The 25,139-nt window shown below is 40.5% G+C and overlaps 1 protein-coding gene across 1 annotated transcript in view; it reads right to left on the bottom strand.

Moving 5' to 3' along the window:
* Positions 1-474: 474 nt before the first annotated feature.
* LOC138621672 (GDNF family receptor alpha-2-like) overlaps positions 475-25,139 on the bottom strand; it is a 52,752-nt gene continuing 28,087 nt past the window's right edge. The window contains exons 4-8 of the mRNA XM_069699911.1: positions 23,865-24,243; positions 12,695-12,807; positions 11,620-11,760; positions 6,669-6,811; positions 475-1,093 (exon numbers count right to left, since the gene is read on the bottom strand). Of these exons, the coding sequence (XP_069556012.1) occupies positions 968-1,093; positions 6,669-6,811; positions 11,620-11,760; positions 12,695-12,807; positions 23,865-24,243 (902 nt within the window). The 3' untranslated portion in view covers positions 475-967. The remainder of the gene's footprint in view (positions 1,094-6,668; positions 6,812-11,619; positions 11,761-12,694; positions 12,808-23,864; positions 24,244-25,139) is intronic.

Genomic DNA, 25,139 nt, shown 5'->3' with positions numbered 1-25,139 from the left:
ATAATGAAGGCCTTCCATTAGTACCAGTACAGAGCATTCTTGGCATACAATAATGTCTTCTCAAATTACCAGATATCATCAAGTTGAAATGAAAGAAAAGTGTTTTTTTTATATACATAGAGACGGAAATATACACATGTGCAGGTGGACATACGGTGATCACCCACAGTCAACAACAACATCTTAAATGACCATAGAACCATTAACTTTTAACATCGCCACCTTTAGTTCTTTTCTCCGCCTGCTGAAAAAGTATACTGCTGCACCCAAATGAAAGATCTGCACTGTAGATTGATTATGGTCACGGATACTATACCAACACTTAGAACACTAAGTAGGCTTTACAGTTTAGAGTTTATACTAGTGTTGAAGAGACAGAATGTAATCATCCCCCATCCCCGCCCCTCCTAAATTTGTGGTCTGTTCATCCAAGAGAAGATTAAGTCACGAACCAATTCAAGACAAAAACTCTCACTCTAAGACATTAACCTCATGCTCGTTCTTCTCTCTCTGCAACAATTTCTTTTCTGTCACTCCTGTCTTCTTTTAATTACGTTGTTCATTCCCTCTCTCCCTCGTTTGGTGAAAAAAGTGCGGAAGTCTTTGACATGAGCAGCTTCAGTCCTACGGGGTTTTTGGTGTCTCGGTCAGAGGGAGAGTTGTTCCCAAAGAGTGGCCTACGTGGTCTCTCTTACCAAGGGTCCTTTGTAAAGCCATGTGCTCCATCACAGTTGTGGTCTGCCCGAACAATACATCAAATGAACAACAAATTCACAGTTGTAAAATTTCAATAATTTCCATCTCTCTCGCCTCTTTTGTTTTCCTCTTTCATGAATGCCATTTAAGTCAACTGTCCAGAGATTTAGCCTTCTTTATATCAGTCTCAGAAATAACACCTTCTGCGTTTGGGATCAGCTTGTGGGTGGATGACCTATTTTTTTTTTTTTTTTTTTCCCTCCTGGCGCTTCTATAAGGCATGCTGGGCCAGGACCAGGGCCAAAGCCAGGCTGGGAAGCAGAGCCCAGACGCTGGCAGAGAGACAGGGAGAGTGATCCTTTCCCAGGTCCAGGCCACCGTCTCTTGGTTCGGGATACTGGGCAGATAGAGGGACACACAGAGGGAGAGAGATGTGTAAAGGTTAGACATGACTCAGACACTTATGCTGCTTTCCTGTTTTGGCATTTGATAAGGGAGAGGCGGAGACAGGAGGAAGGTTAGACAGGACAGGGTCAGAGCTGAAAAGAAGAAGAGAAAACATGAGTCAGAAAGTCAGAGTGAGAAATTACATGTATCCATGGCAGACCCACTTTGGCACAAACATGAAGTGTTTGATCCAACAAATGTTTTGATACGTGAAGTATATTTCAAGCCCCCTACTGCTTAGTATGCTCCTTGCTTCTTAAACAAGTTGGCAACAAAGGAAAGCTTCTTGTGAGCTTTTTCTTTTTTCTTAAATTCTTTTAGGTTGTGCCAGCAAGTCTCTAAACAGTTTTTAAAGCTATCATTACAGACTTTATTTACAAGAAAAACATGCTAGGAAGCCAAACACACACTACAGAAGCCAGCAGCGGCTGTGGGTTTCTTTTCAATATTTCATGAGGCGTATCTTACAGCAAGTACAGGCTGAACATAACCAATGCAAGGCCCCTTATTTGACTGTGCATCATCAAAACATTACAATGTTTAGTCTTATGCACAAGATAAAATAAACGTATGTACAGTGTGCAAACTGAGAATAAGCCTTGCACTTTACCACAATGTTCACATTAAGGCAGGGAGGAGTGGGAATCAGTCCGGATATTAAATTCTATGGCCTCCAGAGTTCCACTGTTATATCTACACTACGATGGGCTTTATTGTGTGCTGTTCCATAAAATTGTTAGCATTTTGAATACTTTTTCAATTTTCTCGGATTCTTGTAACACAAAGCATAACCATTTGCCTCCAAGTTAAAGTAGTCCCGCTGAATTTGCGGAGGCACTATTTTCAGTCCAGCACAGCAATACAAAAGCACATCATAAGGAACATGAAACATTTTCTTCTCCTCCTCCTCCTCCTCCTCTACCACGTCTTCCTCCTCCACCATCCCCTCACCTCATCTTCACCAGTGCAACCTTTGCAGAGATTGCACTTTGGTCCATTTCTCTGTACACACACAAAAAAAACCATCTACCCAGATGTTATCTACCAGCACCTCATCTTCCACCAGAACAAGGGGACACATAAATGTGAAAAAAAAATAATGACACAAGAAAATGGCGCTGAATTATATTAACAAGAAAGCCATATTTTTCCAGGCATAAATGCAAAGAAGGAAGAAGGGAGCATGAGGGACAAAACGCAGGGGTATCCAAAATAGCTGCAGTTATCACAGTACCTGGGCTTGTGCATTCACACTTTGGAAAGAAATGATTGAAATGACAGTTGCCAAAAAAAGAGGGGTGTGTGGAGGGGCAGCAATGGGTAGCTTGACGATGCACCAAACACATCCGCGACTAAAAGCCAATTAATTAGCAAGGGCAGTGATGTGTGGCAGCAGCCTGTTGACATGAGTCCAGATCTCTGGCTGCAGCCAATATCCACACAGGCTTGTCAGAAGGCGCACATACACAAAAACGAGCGGTAAAGCTCAAACACACGCATACACTGTGACGGAATACAGACAATGTCAAAACATGGAGTCGTTTGCTCAAGCTTTAACACATGCAGACAGAGAGAATGGAAAAAAAACCTTAAAAGTATTTATTTGAACTGTTAAGAGCTCATTGTCATTGAACAAGTCTATGTAGACAGCACATTTTTACCATCAATCAGCACATTGTCAAATTTACAGTGAAACAGGGCTGTATTTCCCGAGGCTAGTTATCGAGTAACCCTGAGTTATGTAGCTTCTGTCCACAGTCAATTCTACTCAATTGAGCTGAAAATCAACAGTGACAGTGTTACATGTGAACACAGACAACACTAGTTTCCCACTGGTTTACTAGGCTGAGGGGGAGGGAGAGGTCCCATGCACAAGTTGCTTTATATTACTTTGCAAACGACACTCTAAGTGCAATATAAATAAACAATTCAATTGAAACAATCCCTTGTTTGAGAATCTGTTTTGTGTGAGGGCATTAAAATTAAAATGAGGATTAAAATAACGAGACACACCAAATCCGTCTTATCTGTCAGGCTCACACCGACCCTGGGAATACAGCAAAGACATCATTGGGAATTTACTATTTTCTTCATCAAACTTCACAGACACACATTAGTATTTTGGAAGAAAAAAAATGTGTAGGTCTCTTCACAACAATACAGACACAGGTTTGTTCTGTGTTTTTTTTTTATTGCTTGGGCACATCTTGTCTTAGTTCCACTGTGAGACCTGAATTTGTGAATGGATATAGTACAAAGATAGATTAACAAATAATATAGAACGTAGCCTGAAAATAAATAAAAATACAAAATGGCACTTAGAACGACAATGAAAATAGGCATTCTACAAGTTAATACGACACTTTCTTGGCTGCTTGTCATAAAAAGAGCTTCTTGAGTTGTTGAGAATCTTTTGAAATTCTCATTGACTGTCTGCTTCAGACGTCAATAAGTATGATTTCAAATGAACTATACCAGAGACTCGTGAGAGACATCCGCTCCTCTGCAGTCATGAGAAAAAAGCCCTCACCAGTTCTGCTGAATGTAATATTGCATCCTCATGAAATGCCTTATTTTGTACCTTATTGTATTTTAACCACAACAAATTAATTGAATCTACATCAAATCATATCAGATTTAACTTTAATGTAACATAAACTATTTATTTATTGCATGAAATTATGGAATCAATTCTGAATCAAATATCAATTATGCATCATGAACATCGTGAACTTCCATTCTCCATATAGAGAAAACAAGACTTCAGATGGCAACCCTCTGACCAGGGCACTTTCACACTTGCTGCTCTTCTGGACTCTTGTACGTTTTTGCCCAAAGTGCAATATGTTTGATACTGTAAGTGTTGTAATGTAATGTTGCATACTAGAACCCCAACAAAGTCCAAAGTTCAATACATTTGGAAGAGGCGCACTCAACCGTGGTTCACATAATGTGCGGAAGTTATCTACCAAAATCAGGAAGTGTACTACTGATGTTTTTTCAACATGGCCACTACTAAAGGATCAGTCTGGTCTCAAGAGGAAAGTTTCCTTTTACTAAATATTTGGTTTGACAAAAGCATCTAAAATCAATTAGAAGTAGAATGTGTTGAGCTTTGTCTACTCATCCAAAACAAAAGCAGCAGCAATATGAAGTAGTGCTCCAACATAAAGTTAACTGTTCAAACTGTATCATTTCGTTTTGGAGCACATTTAACTGCGTATACAGCTGTAGCATGGGTGATGACGTATAATTGTACTTTCGGATGAAATTGAATGCGAGCGTTAGCCAGCGGGAGAATTGCAAGGTGGGGAAATGGCACTCGGGCATGGTATAGATCAATTGGACCTAATCTGGAGGCGCCCGTAATACTCAGAGGACCAAGCTTCCACCCACATGTTTACTCACTGAACATAAGATAAAACCCACGACCACTGGCAGTGACATTTTGAATAATCATGCATCTAAATTAGCTGAGTATTCTGTAGGGTATGAGAGAAGCATGACGGACATGAGCAGTCACAGGCCGCAGATTATCCTATACTCCGTTATCCTTCGGTTTCATGGTGAGAGTCTGTCAATCCATCCGTCACAAGCCTCATATTCTTTTACCTAGATCATTTGTAGACATGCGTACACACACCTGTGTGTGTTTATACGGGGCCCACGCTGGCCACAGTGAGATTTACAGCTTTGGACGGTCGGCCTTCTGCCAAGAGGAATCATACCATAACAACACTCCCCCAATTTATCTGCCATGGAAGTTTGACAAGTTTTAATTGCCAGGCATAGTTGTCTGAGTATGCAGGGCCGCCCAAAATGTCCCTACCAGCTCCGTCTCTAATTATAAACTTCTTGCTTGAGTAATCACACGTCTTATTGTTTCCTAATTACCATTTTTACAATAAATTAAACACCATGCTGCAGTGAGACAGGCACTGAGCAGTGCATCAATACTGACACACACACACACACACACACACACACACACACACACACACACACACACACACACACACACACACACACACACACACACACACACACACACACACACACACACACACACACACACACACACACACACAAAACCTTTAGAGAAAGCAGTTCCACCACCTATTTCCCCACTGCCATCCCCTCTCTCTCTCTCTCTCTCTCTCTCTCCCTCCCTCCCTGTGTTTCTCAGCACCTTTCCCAAACATACATGCTCTTATTGTTATCAGTGGCGCTTGTTCATAAAATGTCCTCTTTGCCACATTTTTTGAGTTTTAAATCTCTGTCTACCCAACAATGAGGGTTTCTGCGTAAAGCATGATACTGCATGACTCAGGTGCAGTGTGACCATTTAATGGCTGTGATGTGAGATGTCTTAATGGAGTCATTCATTCAGCATGCAAATTTGCATTCATAAACAGTGCAAACTGGATTTGGATCTATAATAGGCACTGAAAAATAACATGAACAGTAACATCAATGCCAGAACGTTTTACAAAGCACAGTTTTATACTACAGTGTCTAATTCAGCCAAGCTTGGTAACTGGGTCTCCTGCAAAGGTGAAAAACATCATTAGTCTTGCACCAGAAGGCTGCACGGCACATCTAAAATACATCTGTAAAACACAACAATATTTCATTGGGAAAACTCATCAAACTCAACAGCTAGATAAACAAAAAAAAAAAAAAACATCTCCTTGGCTCAAAGTGCAAAGTGAAACATTTGTGTACTGTTCAAAAGAGATAGAGATAGACGAGGAGTCTTTGACCGACAATATGGTTCTGTCATTTTCACATTTATTTGAAGAGAAAATTAAGTGCAGTTCTATTAAAAGACAAACATACGTGCATTCGTTCAGGAATGCAAGTGATGTTTTTCTGCTCCAGACGGTGAACCCAGTTATAGTCGAGTTGACTGCAGTCTTTAGAGTAGACAGCATTCAGCATAGAACAGGCCCTGGGCCAGTATTTTCAAACCTCTAATCCAGATTAAATCCCCCACCTCCCATTCCTTTCACTATTTCATTGTCTGAGAGAGAAATATAATATTTCAACCACATGTCATCATCTTGGGTGTAGCATAAACTGTCTTATCATAAAGCGCCTGTTTTGATGTGCCAGTTGCTTTAACAAGCATAGAGATTGAATGTGATGTGAATGTGAATGGTGTAGCATGTTGAGCTTTATGATTTTGCCACTGTGCAAAATCCCCCTTTCATGTATACAGAGTGGAGGAGTGTTTTTGTCGTTCTTCTTCCAATCGGTCCATTTTAACAAATTCATGCAAAGAAGTTGCTGAAAAGTGACAAAAAATATATGAACATATTTGCGCTGTGACAAAAACAACAACAAAAAAATCACATCTGTTTACACAATGCGTTGACCTATATATGACATGATAGATCCAAGATTAACAGGATCTCCAGGATCCTAAAAGCAAACAGTAAATAGTAACTCTATATTACATTTTGCATGTAAATTCTACATTTGTAATATCCCATGCAATGAAACAATAAATGCAAAGTTATTACCTTTGGGATAGTGACAGAGGGATGTTCTGAGATGCCTGTCGACCAATCAAGCCCCGTCCTCGATGTCGCTGAAGGGCCTGGGACAGACACATTTTTGTTCTGTGTGTTGTCTATGCCATAACCAAAGGCCTGAATGGCATTTCCTGCAGGGACAGAGATATAAAGTAATTTGTTTTTTACTACCATCCCAGCAAGAAGCCAGCTAGCAGACAGACACCTCTAAGTCAACTTCTTGGTCCCCTGCCCAATCTTTGGCAACTGAGGGAATGAGGCAGGGCCATATGGGATTGAGGAAGGAAGGAGTCAAAAGAGTCTTTTTGCTTTGTCAATACACTTGAGAGTTGCATGCCAAATTAATCACAATCAGCAATCAAAGATTTGTTTGTGAAATCTGTCACTAGGGAGGGTGCTCATAAATTGTATGTCTTACAAAAAACAATATTGCCTTATGTTTAATATTGTAAGCTTTTGGAATGCCTGGTATGTTTATGCTATCAATTTAGCTGGTAATTGTCCTTCTATAAGGGGATCCTGCGGAGACACAATGGACACATTTATCAAATACAAACAAATTTGGTTCATGTTCTCGGCTCATTAGAAAAAACCTTTTATGTTGCAACAGTCATTCTCAAATTGCAAGAAGCGGACCAAATAGTGGCATAATGTCCGCACTTCAGATGATGAGACCTAATTTGTTTGCCGGCATGGAATGGCAATAGAATCTTTTAAAAGTAGCAAATCAATCAGTTCAAACAGAGGACAGCAGTCTGTGAATACGTGTGAGTGCTTGTGTATCTGTGCCTGCAGATGTACTGTACGCATGTGTGTGTAATTTTGTGTTTAAGTGCATGTGTGAGTCTCTGCAAAAATGTGATAAATCCCTGTTCAGTCAGCTTTTCAGCTAGATATGGTAAAATAGGGGCTGAGTACCTTTCCACTGCTCATCCGTTTAAAACACGAGGCTTGTTTCTCTTTGTTCAGCCAGAGAGAAGGCAAGGCATGTAATTGCTTGGCAACCACCTCCATTATAAGGTCAGCATGCAGAGATGACTTTGAATAGATTTATGTGACTGATCAAATTCAAAACATTCCCAAACAAAGGAGAAATGACATTTCCCCACCACTACACAAACCACAAGCGGGATGGTCGTGGAATGCACATGCATAATCAGATAGCCACAGAGTCCCTTATACTCCCACTGCATGGCCACAGATTTGTCTGTCATATCCTCTGTCCGCCCACACACACAAGTATGTATAAGGCACAGCAAAACACACACAAAGGCACACACACAGACATTCACCTTCACACATAACACATATAAAAGCATCCTTCATGTTTTTCATTGTGGTCGACACTGGTGATTTGGGCTTCTGCTGGAAAATAAGAGCGCACAGAAGAACTGAGTTCACCAGTGAAGTCTAACAACTTCAGTGCTAGCAGTGAAGAGTACCGCTGAGACGTGATGTACACATCTGTTTGTTACGGTCGGCAATAGCTGGCTATCCCTCCACAGATGCTGTAACATGAGGGACTAAAGTCATAAATCAAACTAGTTGGCTGGAGGGCCTCCACTGGGGATGTTTTACTGCACCCAAATGTTCCACTGAGTGATTAAGCTCATTGCCAATAGCAATTATATTTTTTTAATGACTCTGGATAAGTTTTCTTTAACCCCTAGGCATAGCCTACATTGTCCTACCTGCAGGGACAGATGAAATAAGAGAAAAGGGAGGAGAGAACAAGAGGAAGTGAGGCTGAGGATGGAGGGTTGAATGAAGGTTCAGACTGTGTTTGACGATCATTATAAATCCTGTTAGCTGGAATGTTTTCTGTCGGCCTTCCCCCATATTTTAGTCAAATATATATTCGAAAAGCATTCTTCTCCTGGACTGTTCTTTTGCTTGCACTTGTAAGGTAAAGATAGGAATGGTGTGAGGATAGTAATTGTCTAACACAGGGGTGTCAAACTCATTTTAGTTAAGGGGCCACATACTGCCCACTTTGATCTCAAGTGGGCCAGACTAGTAAAATCATAGCTTAATAACGCGTACATAACAACAATATTTCTCTATGTTTAAATCATTGGTGAAGGTTGTTGGATGATAAACCCTATTTTAAGGTCTTTCTACAATAAATTAGAAACATAAAGAGCAAAAACTCAGACATCAGCCCACTGTTTATCTGCCTGGGCTCTCCTCTGCAGATTCCCTCGCTTTGTGACGCGTTTGACGTCAAACGCGTCACAAAGCGAGCAGCGAGCGCTTCTGCCTCCGGAGCAGACATCGCATTTACGCTGTTTTTAAAGCAATTACTGGATCGATTAAAAAAAATTACATAACGTTTGTACTCATAAACCTCCATATTCTCATAGAAATGCAATTTATGTCTTTCTGTAATTTTCACACTCAGCAAAGTCATCTGGCGGGCTGAGCTGGACCCCCTGGCGGGCTGGATCCGGCCCGCGGGCCGTATGTTTGACACCCCTGGTTTAACACATACTTGCACTTGCAATGTGCTTTGGTTTGTCAGTCAATGTGAAAAATTATTTACCCGAGAGAAACAGAAACAGAAAAGAGAATCCGACTTTTGGAAACAAGAGCTGAGAAAACTCTTGTATTACTGCCGAATACTCGCAGAGGCCCTGATGTAGGTGGGAGCACATTACACACTATAAGAAGAACACTTAACAAGCGAGGACTTGATGGCCAGAAACCTTGCTGCAATCCATTCTTGACCATATAGCACATAAAGGGCTAAACTGGAACTGTTTAGACCCATGGATCAGTAGTTTGTCTGGCATGAGAATAGCAAGGCGTGCATTACAACGAGACCATCCCAACAGTTAACCATGGAGGTGGATCTTTCCAGTTGTGATGGTGTTTTGCTGCTTCAGAAACTGGTAAACTTGCCACGTGATTGTCATCTTGGATTCTTTCTCCTAGTTTCAGTACAGTTTAGCTGCGTTTGGTACAATCACGCAGGATATTTTTTCTATTGGAAATTTCTAGTGCTTACCGGTTATTCAGAGGACGTCGATTGAGTAGGTGGACCTTCAATGTGAGGAAACATTCTTCTTCAAACTGCTTGAAGAAAGTGGACATATGCATCTCAGACCATCTCTAAATGTGGTGTGAGCAGATCGGATCTCAAAGCCTCCTCAATGTGTCTTGTGTGTGTTCACACTGGTACTTAGAGTTATCCAATTGTGATCCGATCACCCAGGATGCATATTAATGTCAGGGGGGAACAGGCTACTTGAAATACAAGGACATTTTGAAAACGAATGTGATACCATGAGTGCATCAATTGAGGAATGGGAATGATTGAAATTTCCAGCAAAACAATGACCTCAAGCATTCAAACCAGAATTGACCGGGTAATGTCCTGCGTATTTGGTGAGATTTAAAGAGGCATTAGAGGTGTTTGACAGCTGAAAGCATTTTCAGAACTTACTAAAACTACTAAGGAGAAGCTTGTTAGAAAAGAAGCAGTTATTGGACATCCTAGAGGTCAAAGTTTATTATTATTAAATATTTACTTTTTTGTCTGAATAATTTTGTACAAGCAGTAAGTGCAACATTATGTTCTCAAATATCCCTCTTATTATTAACTTTGACAGTTAATAAGACTCTAGTTGATATGTTTTTCATAAAATTAAATTGTAATGCCTTGCAGGTTAATGGGGATGACTATGTGTCATACTGTACAGTGAGTTTGTGGTTTTGTGTATATCCTCCTCCCCAGTGTGTCGAAGTTTATCGCCTGTTCCCCTTGACTGCAGAGAGGAGATGCGGCATTTTGTGTTATTTTTCAAGACGCCTCCTCAGCTCCTGGCCTCATCCCTCATCCTGCACACTCAGCTAAAACGGTAACCCAGCAATCTATTGAAATGGTCAGAAAGCATTATCTACACAATAGAACATGTTAAAGGCAATGGTGTCTTGTAGCGCTGATGACACTGCTCGCTACGCCATAGCAAGGAAGGAGCTTGCTATATTTTACTTTTCAGTGAAAAAGGCATAAGGATATTTGAAGTAGCCCTCTGTTATGCTGCAACCTGTGTGTTATGCATCAGATGTACAGATGATATGTATTTTAGGTTTCCCTATTATTCCATTTGAGCTAGTCTGTTCTTTTTCATGACATTTTTCTCCCGTAAGGGATAAGCCCTTTAACTCTCTCAGATTGAATGTGAAAATGACATGCAAATGGTTTCTTTTGTATTAAAGTCTGGGCAGATATTGCCCAAAGGAAGGATGAGAAGTGATAAGAAATGACTTGCTTCTGAGAAACTAAGGACGTTTAATTCCAACTTAATCAGTGGATAAAGGAGTGTCTCTGGATAAGTTGTATCCAACTATGTACAGCAGACAAATTTTCATTCGGACTTCTGAGGCTATCCTTTCATGCATTCATTCATCCACTCATCCTTTCATCCACATCCGTCCATACGTTCATGCTACCACTCATCCATTCATCCACAAATATTTTCACTTAATCCTTCTGAATTTATTTCCTCCATTGTCACAACCAAAAGAAAAAAAGTATTTATTCCTGTTTAATTGAAATACATTGAACTCAATACATTTTAAAGAACCTAATTTACTTTTGACAGTTTAAAACCTGGATGTCTAAAGACTATCCGGTGACCCATCCTCTCATTATTTCCACATTCAGTCTTCACACCACAACCCACTCTTCAAAACATCACATCCCCAGTCATCCCACTGGAGACCTCGACAACACTGAAAAGCAGAATCTTACATGAAACCATTAAAGTTGCATTATATCGAAGTTCATGGCTCTCTCTGCTCTTACATGGCAGCAAGAGTAACTACCGCATCACACGCTTGAGCTCTTATTAATATTACATGACTGTTGAGCCACTATCAGTTACAAAACACATTTCAAATGTTTGCCGAGTATGCATATGTCAGGTTGGCTCACTTAGGCATGGGTTGTCCGCGAAGTACTGCAGGAAGTTCAGACATTCCTCCTCTTGGTTTCCGCTACCCTTGCAGGTGCACCACGGAGAGATGGTCCAGTTGGAGAAGCTGCTGTCAACATAGTTCGGGGTCATTTCTGTCCCTGTGAGGGCATCCGCACATAAACACACACACATACACAGATTAGGACAAACAGTTTTGGGTCACTAATGGACAATAATGGATTACATTTATTGCAAATTGTATATAAAAGGGGCAACAAAATGTCAGTCACAGGAATGTTTTTTTTTTAGTTTACAGAAAGGTGAACCATTCTGCAATGCTGTACTTTAGATGTAAAGAGTCCACATTTTGCAAAGTAGTTGTTTTAGTAAGTGTGTGCCCTATTTATACATCACTACTGTACCAAAGCATTTTAATTTTCAAATGTCTCTCTGTGTCAGTGCTTTTAGCAGGATCCATGCGTGTTAGATACACTTTGCGTAGCAGTTTTAAGAGAAATCCTGGAAGCACCGTGGCATATTATCACTTCATACTGCATGATTTATGACACATGGGCACTGACTGATTCTGAAATATGGACAATTCAGCAACCACTAACCAGGAAAAATAAGTTATTCTCTGGAAATTTGACTTCAGAAATGTTTTTGCTCTGCGTCACAACATCATGTATACACCATGGGTGGGACTGAAAAATATGCACATACTAATCTATGCATATTGTTTGCACAACATTTATTATGAGCAAGCAGGTGGTCATCAGGTCTTTTAATTAAGTAAACACTCTCTCTGTGCCTCTACTCCCTAATTACTTTTAGTAGTGAACTAATGTCCAGTGTGCTGGTGGAGATATTAGTCCAGGAGGGGAAAAGTACACTATAGACGACTGTTAAACTGTCTCATCTTCTAGACTGATATAGCCATCACCTTTATCTCGCATGACATTTCAAAATATTGCATGATTTTGAATGTGCATATTTGTATGTATCCACCCATTTCACTCCCACCTTATTCTCTCTCACACATACAAACACACTCTCAATCCATCACTGTGTCACCCACAGCTCTGTACTGACCGATGAGCCTTGCATAAGAGGCCAAGCAGGCTTGGTGATTGTCTTGGTTAGGACAGGTGCTCACTGTGTGCGGAGTCGTCCAGCAGTTCACTATGTAATCAGCCAGCCTGGACCTGCATGACAAACATGAAGCACAGCACAGACAGAGAAACAGAGGCAGGGGCTTAGTCATAAACACATGCAGATGACAGGTGAACACATGTATACGTACACAAACTCAAAGCGCCGGGCCTAATTTTTTGGCATCATTTTTACTACATAGCAGCTGCCAATTGTACCCAGCATCAAAGTGGGAAAGTATATGCAACATCTGCTTCCAGGCTGCTACAACAGGTGTCCTGAATAGCGACCACTTCAACTCATGCCTCACTTCCAACAAGCTATTTACTATCTTCACAGCATGCAACTTAAACCAGGGGTAGTGCATTTGTGTAAGGATGAGAAGGGATATCGTAGGTCTCTTTTGGCCACAGCTTCCATGCTTATCCTGGACATTTTAACTGTCTCCCGTTCTCACTTTCACCACAAACCGAGCGAACTGATAAAAATAGTATTTTTTGTTTCAGTGTGTTTGTGATAAGAGCTTTAAGTCTGTGGAGGCCCCGAGGGTGGCATTGCTAATCCACTTAAGTAGGTTTATTGGGAGTAGCGTGTGCAAAGTTGCTCTGTCTGTACTGTTCACATCACAGCTGCCCACTAAGTGAATCACAATCCATTGCACATCTCGCTCTCTCTCTTTCCCATCTCTGCATCTCTGTTATGACTCATTCACTCTGACCTGGTCTGACCACTTTTTTCAGCCTTAAGTTCAAAGGTACTAGAATGAACCTCAGGCTGTCTTGTCCTTAGTAAACACACACACACACACACACACACACACACACACACACACACACACACACACACACACACACACACACACACACACACACACACACACACACACACACACACACACACACACACACACACACACACACACACACACGTATAAACACAGAAGCAGGTCTAGTGAGGGCAGTTGATGAAATGTGTTGGCTGATTGGTTGGTTGGTAACTTTTGGACAAAGTAGGACCTGATGAAAAACAGTTAACTTGTTAGTCAAGTTATCAGTTATGATGCACCGTCATTTGTTATGGTGTTTTTTAAAGGGTAATATAGGGGTGATTTTTAATAGTGATACATCACTGTCAGTAATTGTGACACATTTTAATTACCATAAAGGAATGAATTGGCAGGCAGATGCTAGTCAGAGTGCAGCCTTGATCTCAAACCACTGATGTTGGCACTGCTTGTTTCTCATCATGATTTTGGTCAAATGAGACTGGGAAAACATTTACTGCTATATCCAGATTTATGCTAAGCTAAGCTCATGATCTGTCGGCTGTAGCTTCATATTGAACAGACAGACATCAGAGTTGTTGATCTTCAAATACAAGAAAGTTAATTTCCCAAAATGTGAAACTATTTCTTCCTTTCTTGCTTTTTTCTCCTATAGTCCAAACTTATTTTATTCAGTTAAACATTTTCTCTTTCACTTTGCAGCAAAAGGTGATGTTTTTTGTTTTATTTTCCCAAATCATTTTTAATATTATTTTAACAAACCCTAAAACTGTATCTACCCTGAAGTACGCTATGTTTTACAGTAACACAATTTTTCATTTGTCTGATAGAATAGATTTTCTTCTGTAAACGAAAAAACAATCCAGTTGTCCATACTACTCTCCAGCATTACAACTCCTTCTTCTTGTATGATCTACATTTGTTGCTGTAGCTCCTTTTATTGCTCACTGTTTTGCTGAACACACTGCAGCTAAAGGTACCTTCATTAGTGCCACAGGAACACTGTCCTCTTTGCTAAATCATTTAATAAATTTAATCTCAGATTTCCAATGAATTTCAGGGTTTGGAAAAATCTTCTAAATATGTCATTTTGTTAACCAGGTATGAGTTTCTCTGGGTTTTAATCAATGCCAAAAAAAAAAATACTTTAATTGTATCAAAATGAAACTGTACGAATCGTGTCATGGCAAAATTCTCCATATAAGTCACCTTTAAAATATATCCTTCCCCTCAGAATACTAGCAGTATATGACAAAATCTATGAATTATGCACGTATATTTTTGTTCACATTTGACTGATAACATTAATTTATTCACTAATTAATTCATACTGCAGCTGGTGAGAAACTGAGTGATGCCTCTACAGCATTGTATTCATGGACTGAGCAGGAGATTCATATAAAAAAAAAAAAAAAGTGCTGATGGTGCAAACCACTGCATATCACAACTGCCTTAATAGGTGAAATGTTAATGTCATATACATTTACATACCACTTTGTCTTTAAATATGCATTGCATCACTTACTATACTGTATGTTCAACAGTGGTCCAACTTGATCACTTATTCATCATTGTGTACCTTTTTCATATGGTGCTGAAGTAATTGGCGCGGATGGGATGCATTGTAATGATACTGAGCCTCTACCTGCATGTTTATCTGCAAATTAGAATACATTGCTTGAAGCAGGAAGGATATTATCATTCAGGAAACTTATAGAGAAAAGTATATGCACATATAGTGCTGTCTATCAGAGAAAAAGTCCTTGTTGTAGTGAGTGACAAAACAATGTGCTATGATGCTGCATCCTCAGTCTGCAAATAAGGAGACAAATATATTTGGCCGAGGGGAAAAACTGAGTGGTATGACAACATTTTCTTTGTATGTTAGTCTGTGTGGTCATTTCTGTGTTTTTTTTTTAGCATAACATAAATGCAACCAGTGTGGTGTGATGGGCTAGGACCTCCCGCAGCAAACTCCACTCAGACACACTTCATTACTCCATTTCCATCCACCCTCCTTACAAATCACCCAAAGAGTCTCTTGACGTGACATGCTGCTAACATCACATGTAAAAACTTGCCTCAGAAAAAGGGACATGCTTGCTCTACCAGTGCTGCAGCAGTAATACACATACACACAAGTACACACGCACACACACACACACACACACACACACACACACACACACACACACACACACACACACACACACACACACACACACACACACACACACACACACACACACACACACACACACACTTAAATACACAATACATAAGTACGTAATGTAAAAAAAGAACACACAAATGCAAAACTATCCCTCTCAACACCTGTCCTCCTCACTCAAAGCCCTTTCCATTCAGAGTGAAAAAAGGCACTTGTACCCAAAATCATAGTACACATGCTAAAAAAAGATACAACAGACAGAGGGGAGGGAGAACCACTCTATTGTACCTACACAAAGTAACCTTCAGAACCACCATTTACATTTTTCTATTTCTTATGGGCAAAGGGTCTTTTATTTTTTGTACTAATACAAAATGTGAACGTCAGATTTCTGTGGGAAAAGCAAAGACCACAGAAGATTAAAGAAAACTCAACAAGCACCATGTTTCTTTTTAGACGCGAAGCTCTTTCAGACAATGATGGCTTAAAAACAGTAATTTAAAGTTTAGAGAGGTGTCCTGAGTGTTCAGACAATGGTGTTTCAACACCAGGATGCAGCACATTTCATGGCTTCCACGGGCTTTCCATTATACCTCGGCGAAGTGCCTCTCGCTGCTGAAATTACAGGCTGTCCAGCTCAACAGAGTTTTATGGTCATTTCAGCCACTCAGCCCCCAGGGAAGTGGCAGGGGAGCCCCCACAGAGGTAGACTTCTTTCAACCAACCTGACACTTTAAACACAGTGATTCGGCTGAGCGCTGAGTGCCTGTCCGTCCAGCTTGGCAGTAATAGAAAACTAATGGCTTTTTATATGGATTCTTATTCCTATCACTTGATGCCTGTGACAAACAATGTGACTTAAATCAGATGAGTGTCAGTCTTGGAAACCATTTCCTCATGAAGGAAGAGAGGCAAGAGGAAACACAGTTATCAGACTCCAAAGTTTTCTAATAGCTTCATTTCAAAAACCAACAGTTCATTGAGAATCCTATCTGGTTTAGAGACTTCCCCTCTGCGCTCTGTCTACCAATATAACTTCTTCTATGGATGATAATTTCTGTTAAATGTGAAATTATAGCTGTTCACTCTCTTATCACTTCGCTCAGTCTTCAGCCTAGAGAGGCTTTAGAATCCATATCTCTCAGTCATCTACAGAAAGCATTACAATAACCATGACACAATAGCTGCTAACATCTCTCCTCTCCTCTCCTCTCCTCTCCTCTCCTCTCCTCTCCTCTCCTCTCCTCTCCTCTCCTCTCCTCTCCTCTCCTCTCCTCTCCTCTCCTCTCCTCTCCTCTCCTCTCCTCTCCTCTCCTCTCCTCTCATTAATGTCCGGTTGTCACTTTAGTATAAACTGATTGTCATTGCAGGTTCAGGTGCTCCTGTGCAAACTTGTGACATGAATTTGACCCTGGTTAAATCAATAGGACTCAACAGCCTTGTGTGTCCTTGTGTAACTTAATGTTAAATGGCAAAGCAAACAGTGGGTCTTGGCAAAGCTAAGATTTGACTATTACTCTCTTTTGACACTCCTTTTTTCTGCATTGTGCAGCATGGCTCAATATATCATACAACCTATTATGACAAGCCTAACAATACAGCACTGACCTTGTGAGTGGAGTGCTATGAGTATATTTTGATTAAAAGGGAATAACTTTTATCAGAGCTGTTTTTTCTTTCTACTAATTGACAATATTCAGCATCTTCTGCTCATGATTTTCCTCCTAAATTTAATGCTGCCTACCCTGGACTGGCTCTCTGTTGCTCTGGTCAGAGGTGACAGTCCCTTTTACCCACAGCTATTTTTTCTTAAATGTGTCTGGACAGCAGCCTGCCTTTTTTTAGCACCACTGTACTCATTGGAATTCCCGGTCAATACTCTAAAAGGGCAATGTGGACAGATGGCATTCAGTCAAAACACAAGGCACTTTGGCTTTGCTGTCACATGACACAACCTTTCGCCCCCTTACTCAGCAGAGAATTGAAACCAACAAAAACTGTCTAGTGACACAACCTCCCCTGCATTATTAACCAGAAAATAATTTTAAAAAAAAAAAAAAAAAAAAAAAAAGAAGCCAATTCTTGCTTTATTTTAAAAGACCACTTATGCATGATTGCAATGTTCCTTGTTTAATGACAGGAAAATTGCCTTGAATTCATTGTTTCTTTTACTTTCTCTCACTCTCACTCTCTGCCTCTGCTTTTGTTAACAGTGCTTGCTTCATGAATGTTATGTCATTGGGATGAATGCTATATCATGCCACACACATTAGCCAGTGCTGCCTGTTAGGTAAAGGGTGAGCAGTTTATCCAAGGTTATTTAAACTTCCTAAATACTTTCTGAGCAAGACAAACAGACATCCCCCAGTTGAAGTGTACATGCCAAACAAACGGCAAAAACAAACAAAAGCAGTCCCCCACAATTTCAATTAAGTATTTAATGAATTAATGAATTAATTAATAAGAGACAATTAAGGCTCCAGAGCAGTTATTATCACTAATTAAATAGCCGTTAGTCACATATAATGGAAAAGTTTACAGAAAGATACATGCTGCAGGTTTCAGTGAGACTCTTTAAGTACAAAGAGAAGTTTAGAGTAAGAATGATTAAAAGTGAAAGAAGAAGCCTTAATTGACACATTCAAAACCTCACATCGACCATTCTATAGATAAGTCTAAAGCCCTATTGATAATGTTTGCATTAATAATAGATATGGAACCATTGGAGGAAGAGATTGTAAAGGAAACGATGAGGCCCATCAGTAATGACTGCAGTTTCCCGCTATACCATGTTCCCTTAGAGATTATAGTTGGAAACGTAAATGGGCATATACTAATCCATGTATTGAAATTAAATGCACAACTCTTTCTTTCCAGCGCCAGCCCCATCCCTCTTGCTACCTTTCTTCCGTTCTCTCTCGCTTCCTTTTCACCCCTTTTGCCACTGTTATGTGTTGCCAGCAAGCTAAGCACGTCTCCACTGAAGCAGATGCCTGATTAAAGCCACACTGCAGCAAACTCTACTGTACTATGTATGAGGAAAAGGTCACCAATTGACACATGCTTTGCTTGCAAAATTAGAGCTTCACACTATCAGAAAAGACACTTTACTTTGATTGCTTGTAATGTAACTAGGGAAAAAGAAACAGTCCAGGTAAACCCTTGAGCACAGACTTTTAAAGCTAAGTAAGGAAAATCTAGTGTCTCTGTGTATGCTTTTATATTTGAGTCTGAAACCTTGAGAGTGACAATATTTGTGAAAAGTGAGGACAATCTGGCCAGCCTTATCTTTTTCAACAGGGTGTTTGAATGGATTCAGTTTTAGGTTTAAATCTGCACAAAACAGTCAATATCCTTATATTAACAATGGATCAAATGATTCTGCAAAAACCTATCTACACAATTTAAGCTGCATTTCAGCACTACACTTTATGTCTTTTTTCTTCTATTTTATTGTCAGTGGTGACAAAACATGGGTGACCTACAGTCAGTACTACACCTGAACACATCCTGTTATAGACATGACAGATGATTGAAGCTGCTGTTGATATTATTCTGGTAAACTACTGCACTAAACATAGGCTGGATAATATGAAATGGGTAGTTAGTAGTGACAAATTATCACCAGAATCCTCAGTTCTCCTTACCTCCATGGGGCATTTTATTGTCTTGTAGCTAATTATAGTTAGCAGCAACTATACTGTTTTGGTTAATTGTCTTCTCTCTTATCATCCTTTTTTCCACCAGGGAAAGAGCTCAAATACCCACTGTATGATAATTGGCCAGCACTTAACAGCAGACAGACAAAGTGAGCAACTAGCTGTGAACATAGTCGAGCATTTAACAGTTTAATAGTTTTCCCTTAATTAGTGGTGACAAAACCAGAATTGGGAGGAGAGTCAATACATTTGGTGGGGGATCAGAAAAATAATGTTAAGTGAATGTTTTAGTTGCTTCATATCTGTTGTGGTGTGTAAATAGGCAATTGTTTACTAACATGTCACCATTTCAGTTTTATAAAGTAGAAATCTGCTAATGTTCTGCTGCGTGAAATAAACAAACACAAAAAAAGAACAGAAGTTGTTGTAATGGCTTTACAGCTTTGTGCATATTTGGTTTGGGTAATTTACTTATTCACCTATATCCACTTCTATCTCTGTTGCCACTACTACAGTACACAATGAAGTAGTTCGTTTCCTAAGAAATCTGTCAAGTCTTGGCGGCTCATTAAAGTTACAGTACTTCATAGAGAACTGACCAAATGTGTGAGCGGGAGGTTAGGTAAGAATTAGTGGCTAGGGAATACTTTGCCAGTCCTCACAAGCGCAGGAGCAAAAAAAAGTGTGTGTGTGTGTGTGTGAGAGAAACTGATGATAAAAGTGCAACAGCATCCAGATTTCTCTCAGAAGCTCCAGAGTAAGGCCATCTGGGCCAGTCATTCTCCCGACACTGTTCCCCCTCAGTGGAGGCTCGAGTTGTCAGATACAACAGAGCATACTGTTGATTTAGGGCAGTGTGTGTGCGTGTCTGTGCGTGTGCGCGTGTGTGTGTGTGTGTGTGTGTGTGTGTGTGTGTGTGTGTGTGTGTGTGTGTGTGTGTGTGTGTGTGTGTGTGCGTGTGTGTGTGTGCGCATGTGCGTGCGCGCATGAGTGTGCGTGTGAAAGAGAGAGAGCACGAGAGAGCTTGAGAGAGTTTAAGACTGAGAGTTTTCTATAAGCAAGCTGGCTACAGGCCATCTCCCAAACTGGGTCAGGTTACCTGTACTGTGATGGATTGTCTCTCAGCCGCCCACTTTGAAAACCAGTGGCCAAAGAGCTGAATCAAAGAGCACCCAGTGAGCCTGGAGACCAGGGAAATAAATCAAAGATAGAAGTGTTGCATTGATCCTTCAGACAATCAATACAGTACACGTATACAACTCAATACTCCTTGGGTTAGGCTTCACAGGGTCTGTGTTGCGTGAACTGACATGGAAATGGATAGGGAGTTTCTCTGCTTGCATATATGCACATACACACCCACACACATGCTCACACTATCCTACCCAAAAACAGCACATCCAAATATAGCCTATTGTCACTCTGTGGACTTAGTATTCCCATATGAATAGACGTTGGATCCATTGGATGGATTGTGACGACACAAGGTGGAGAGGCAGAGAGGGGAGGAAGTGGGGGAAATAAGAGAACAGTAACGTGGGGAAGTCTGTTTTTGTCTGTTTGTGTAGGATTATGGAAGGTAATAATGTAATAACTGCAGCAGAAGTACAACCAGGTGTAAGAAATAAGAGATGCTCCATTTAAAGCTTGTTCTCTATCCATCTACAGTCCCCAGATCTCCAGAGTATGTCAACAATTGCCTCTGCTGAGACCAGAAAGAGAATGCAATCTTCCAATGCAATATGCCACCTAAGCCCTAGCCAAAATTATATATTTGAAATCCTTTCAAATATTTACTTTTTGTTTGATTGCGCTCTCGGCTCCACCTGGAGCAATCTGAGCAGTCTCCAATGGTGAAATCATAGCCAATTTGGCATCCAGCATGCTGGAGGTAAAACTCCAGAAAGGAAATAGTTGAAGGTATTTTTATTTGTGCAAAGTGTGAAATTGCTGGCCTTTTCTAGTTTAAAATAAATCATAAAATAGGTGAGTATACATTTTTAAATCTGTTTCGACTTGGGTGTGTTTTGAGCCATGACCCTTTATTCACTGGAGTGTGATGCTGGGAGGGAAGCTTGTCGTTGAGATGGCCTGCAGAGTCTGCTGCAGAGATCCATAGCTATGCGACCAAACTACTGACCTCCAACCTGCTGCAGTAGCTTTACGGCCCAGATCGATTCAGCGACCCTCCTCCTCCTTTCTCTCTCATTACCTCTCCCTCCCTCTCTTGTGCCTCTCGTTCCCCCTACTCTCTCCATCCGTCACTTGTGTTAAAATGAAATAGGTTTGGGCACGCTGTGTATCCCCTGTTTGGAGTCAGACAGGCATCTCCCCGGGGGAAACGGCCCCGACGCTGAATGATCTCCGCCGTACTTTTATCAACACATCGCTGAGAGAGGAGAATAGAGCCAAAGAAGGTTTCCCGTGGTGTTGTACTGGAGTGTGTTGTAACTTCTGTGAATAAAAAAAGTTTTGAGAAGGTGCTTTTTGAGGTTGTTTAATTGCGTTGCATAAAACAAACCCTAATCGGTGAAGTTTGTCTTCATTAATTTTTTAAATTGAATCTGATTTTACAACATACTGTAAGTGCAGAACAAAATTCATAGTTCATAATGTCTCAGTTATTGCAATATCTTGATGAGTTATTGGATGAAATAAAATAGATCAGTGTTTCCAAGTTTCGGACATTTAACAGTCTTCTGATGTGCAAGATCGTGTAACAGACAGAGGACACCAAGACAGCCTGAGGATACCTTAAGAATATTTCACTCGATGGTGGTAATTGTGGACACCTCATGGAACGATAAAATCACCAATCAGACAACAGTGTCCGCCTAACATTGACCAGTGACACCTCATTGTAATTGAATCATAGTGACATACTCTTGCATGTTGGTACTTGCATGTGGGTTATTAGAATTACATTCAAGCGGAAAGTTGTTGTAGCTACGTGAGTGTGTGCATGTGTGGCTCTTGAATGGTTGTTGTTCTGTTGGTGCACAGGCATACGTGTGCCCATACTGTGTGAGTGTGTGCACACTCATCGAGCTGTTGACCTCAGCGGGGCACTACGCAGCCACAGATAATGAGCTTTAACGTTCTATTTCATCTTCCACAGCAAGGAGGTGCACAGCAGACACCTGAGGGCCGAAAGGTCAAAGAAAGCAACTCAGCCTGAAAACAGATTACACAATGCAGGCAAGCAGGTAATTATCGAGACAATCATAAATTGCAGGAGAGGTGCTTGAGTCTAACTACTTTAGCGGTGCGGTGGCTGGATTTAGTGTTGGTGGAGAGGAATTATGTTTTTGCTATTAACACTCAGACTCGAAGGCTGCTGACCTCCATGGAAACAGGATGTAAGTGAACTTCTAGAGAAATACTGCTTTCAAAAAAATGTTGTGCAATCTTATACAGACAAATTTGAATTTGTGTGACAAGTAAATCCTTGTTGTTTTCAACAAAACAAGCAGTTTTGTCAACATTTCCAAAAAAAGGAAAAACAGTAAACATTACAAAAGTGGCGCTTTTCTTTCACACTGAGTAGTCCTTTTTCTGTCCATTGTTCAATTTGTGCGACATATGATTTATTTTTTGCCAAGGAAAGTGCTTGACAAAATATTTGAATATGCTTTGAGTAATTTTCTGCGATATAGTGGGTGTTTTGGAGATGAAAAAGTAGCCAAAGCTTTCCCTTCTGTTAACTCTCACATCATGTGTACTATTTTCAGCAGTGAGCTTTCAAGGGTCTTGGGACTTGGTTGAACTCCATTAGGCTCATAAATTAGTTTTTAAATGCTTAAATTTATTCAAATTTCCTACATATTTTATGCTATTAGACTAATGAATGCAGAGCATATCACCTTCAACCGGCTGGATATGCAGCCTGATGATAGCCAGACCTAGCACACAGTTCTGGGGAAAAAAGATCTTGACAGCTTATTTGGCTACAACTGCTGTGCTTCACCTGCTCTCAGCAGCACTTACACAAGGAAAACATGTCACGGCTGGGTAGGTGTGAATTGAATCTGGCCGCTTGAATCCAATAGAGGCCCCATGCAGCCAAAGTGATCCACTAATGTTTTGTTCAGCTTAATTGAGCGTTGTCCTTTCAACTTAGCCTCACATCTTCATAATAGCTACGGCCTCCCTGAAAGTCTAATTACTTCACTGGCAAAGTTACAACAGAGAAATATAAAACCCTATGATGGCATGGGAGGCAGGAAATTGCCATCAAAAAGAAACAGTCTCTCACGCACTGATTAAGCTTTCTTTTGTCTAATTTTTCATGAATATAAGATGATAACGAATCAGATGTGTTGTTTTACAGCCCTAAAATCTGTCCATCAAACCAACAAAACCAACTAACACACAGACATGCATGCAAACAAAATAAATGCCACCACTTGCACTAAACACACTCTTCTTCTGCCTTTTACACACATCCACATCCCCACCCCCACCTCCACCACAGACAAACTTTTTCTCTTTGTTCACCTGCAGAGAGAGTCCTGGCGACAGACCGTCCGTAGCTCCAGACAGTTGGGTTTCTCCTTATCTTTATAGGAGCAATCGGGTACAATTGTTTGCCTACGTCTCTCAGCACAGCCCTCAGTCTGGCAGGGGCAGAAGAGCAGCCGGTGGCTGAATTCAGTGGGCACACGGTCCAGGAACAACCTCAGGGCCTTGTGGCAGCGCTTCCTGCTGCAGGTCTCTCCCTTGTGGAGGTCCTCCTTGCTGCAGGTAGCGATGTAGGTAGAGCGTTGCCTCTTGCAGCTGCCATTTAGGTTGCAAGCTTTGGCTGCATCAAGGCAGGGGTTGCAGTTTCTCTCAGCGTCGGGACAGTGGAAACCTTTTGGAGCCACTGTGAGCATCCCTGACAGCAAATACACAGAAGAGAGATAGAGAGAGAGATGGTTAGAGAGTGAACTCAGTGACTTTAGTGAAACTAAAGTGGAAAAGAGTTCACAGTTCTGTGGGTAAAGTATTTTCAGTTTCCCGACTTCTTCCTGAGACAAAAGCACTTTAGTTGAGGTTAAGAAGATTCTGATTCCAGTTAAATGTAAATAGACGCATTGTGTCTCATGTCACTGCAAACTTGTATTTTTCTTTATCATTTTACTATTAAACCAGACCACAGTCTTACCTTATACTTTAAGTGCTCCCTAGATATAACCCTAATAACGTGTAACGTAAAAATGCTGTGGTCACTACAAGCTGATAATGTACTGCAAGATCCGATATTTGGCAGAAATCGTATTGTCTGTTTGATCTTACTAATACTTTAATTAACACCATATATGCGACTTGCCAAAAACAGAAACATTTTCTCATTATATTAACAGAAATAAAATAATTACATTGATAGAAAATAATTACAAATTAATTGTAGCCAATATGAACATAACTTCTTGGAGAGGCAGGAGTTATATTGAAGCAAACATCACAGAAATAACAAAAAGCTAAACATTTTTCCATTGAGCCTGTGAGTCAACATCATTAATCTGATATAGTTTAGAGTGGGCTTGGCTGCTAAAGTATTCTGAACAAAATCAAACCGCAATCCTTGAATCTCTGACTTGGACACTGAAGGAAAGTCTTTAATATCATCTACACTTCTCTGTTTCTCCAACCAACAGTAAACCACTAGAGGGATGCCTGCTGCCTGCCCCATCCACTCTAACTGAATTATTGATTCAGGCCGTTTCAGACCTTGAGTGAAATATGAATGAAGTAAAGTATGATTTCAAATTGGATGTACAGTATATAAAT

The sequence above is a fragment of the Brachyistius frenatus genome, unplaced genomic scaffold, assembly GCF_029030835.1.
Source record: "Brachyistius frenatus isolate BFR_SWC_R1_liver_20210118 unplaced genomic scaffold, ASM2903083v1 Contig_31, whole genome shotgun sequence".
Classification (NCBI taxonomy): domain Eukaryota; kingdom Metazoa; phylum Chordata; class Actinopteri; family Embiotocidae; genus Brachyistius; species Brachyistius frenatus.
The sequence above is the reverse complement of the archived record's forward strand: the minus strand, read 5'-3'. Positions and strand labels throughout refer to the sequence as shown.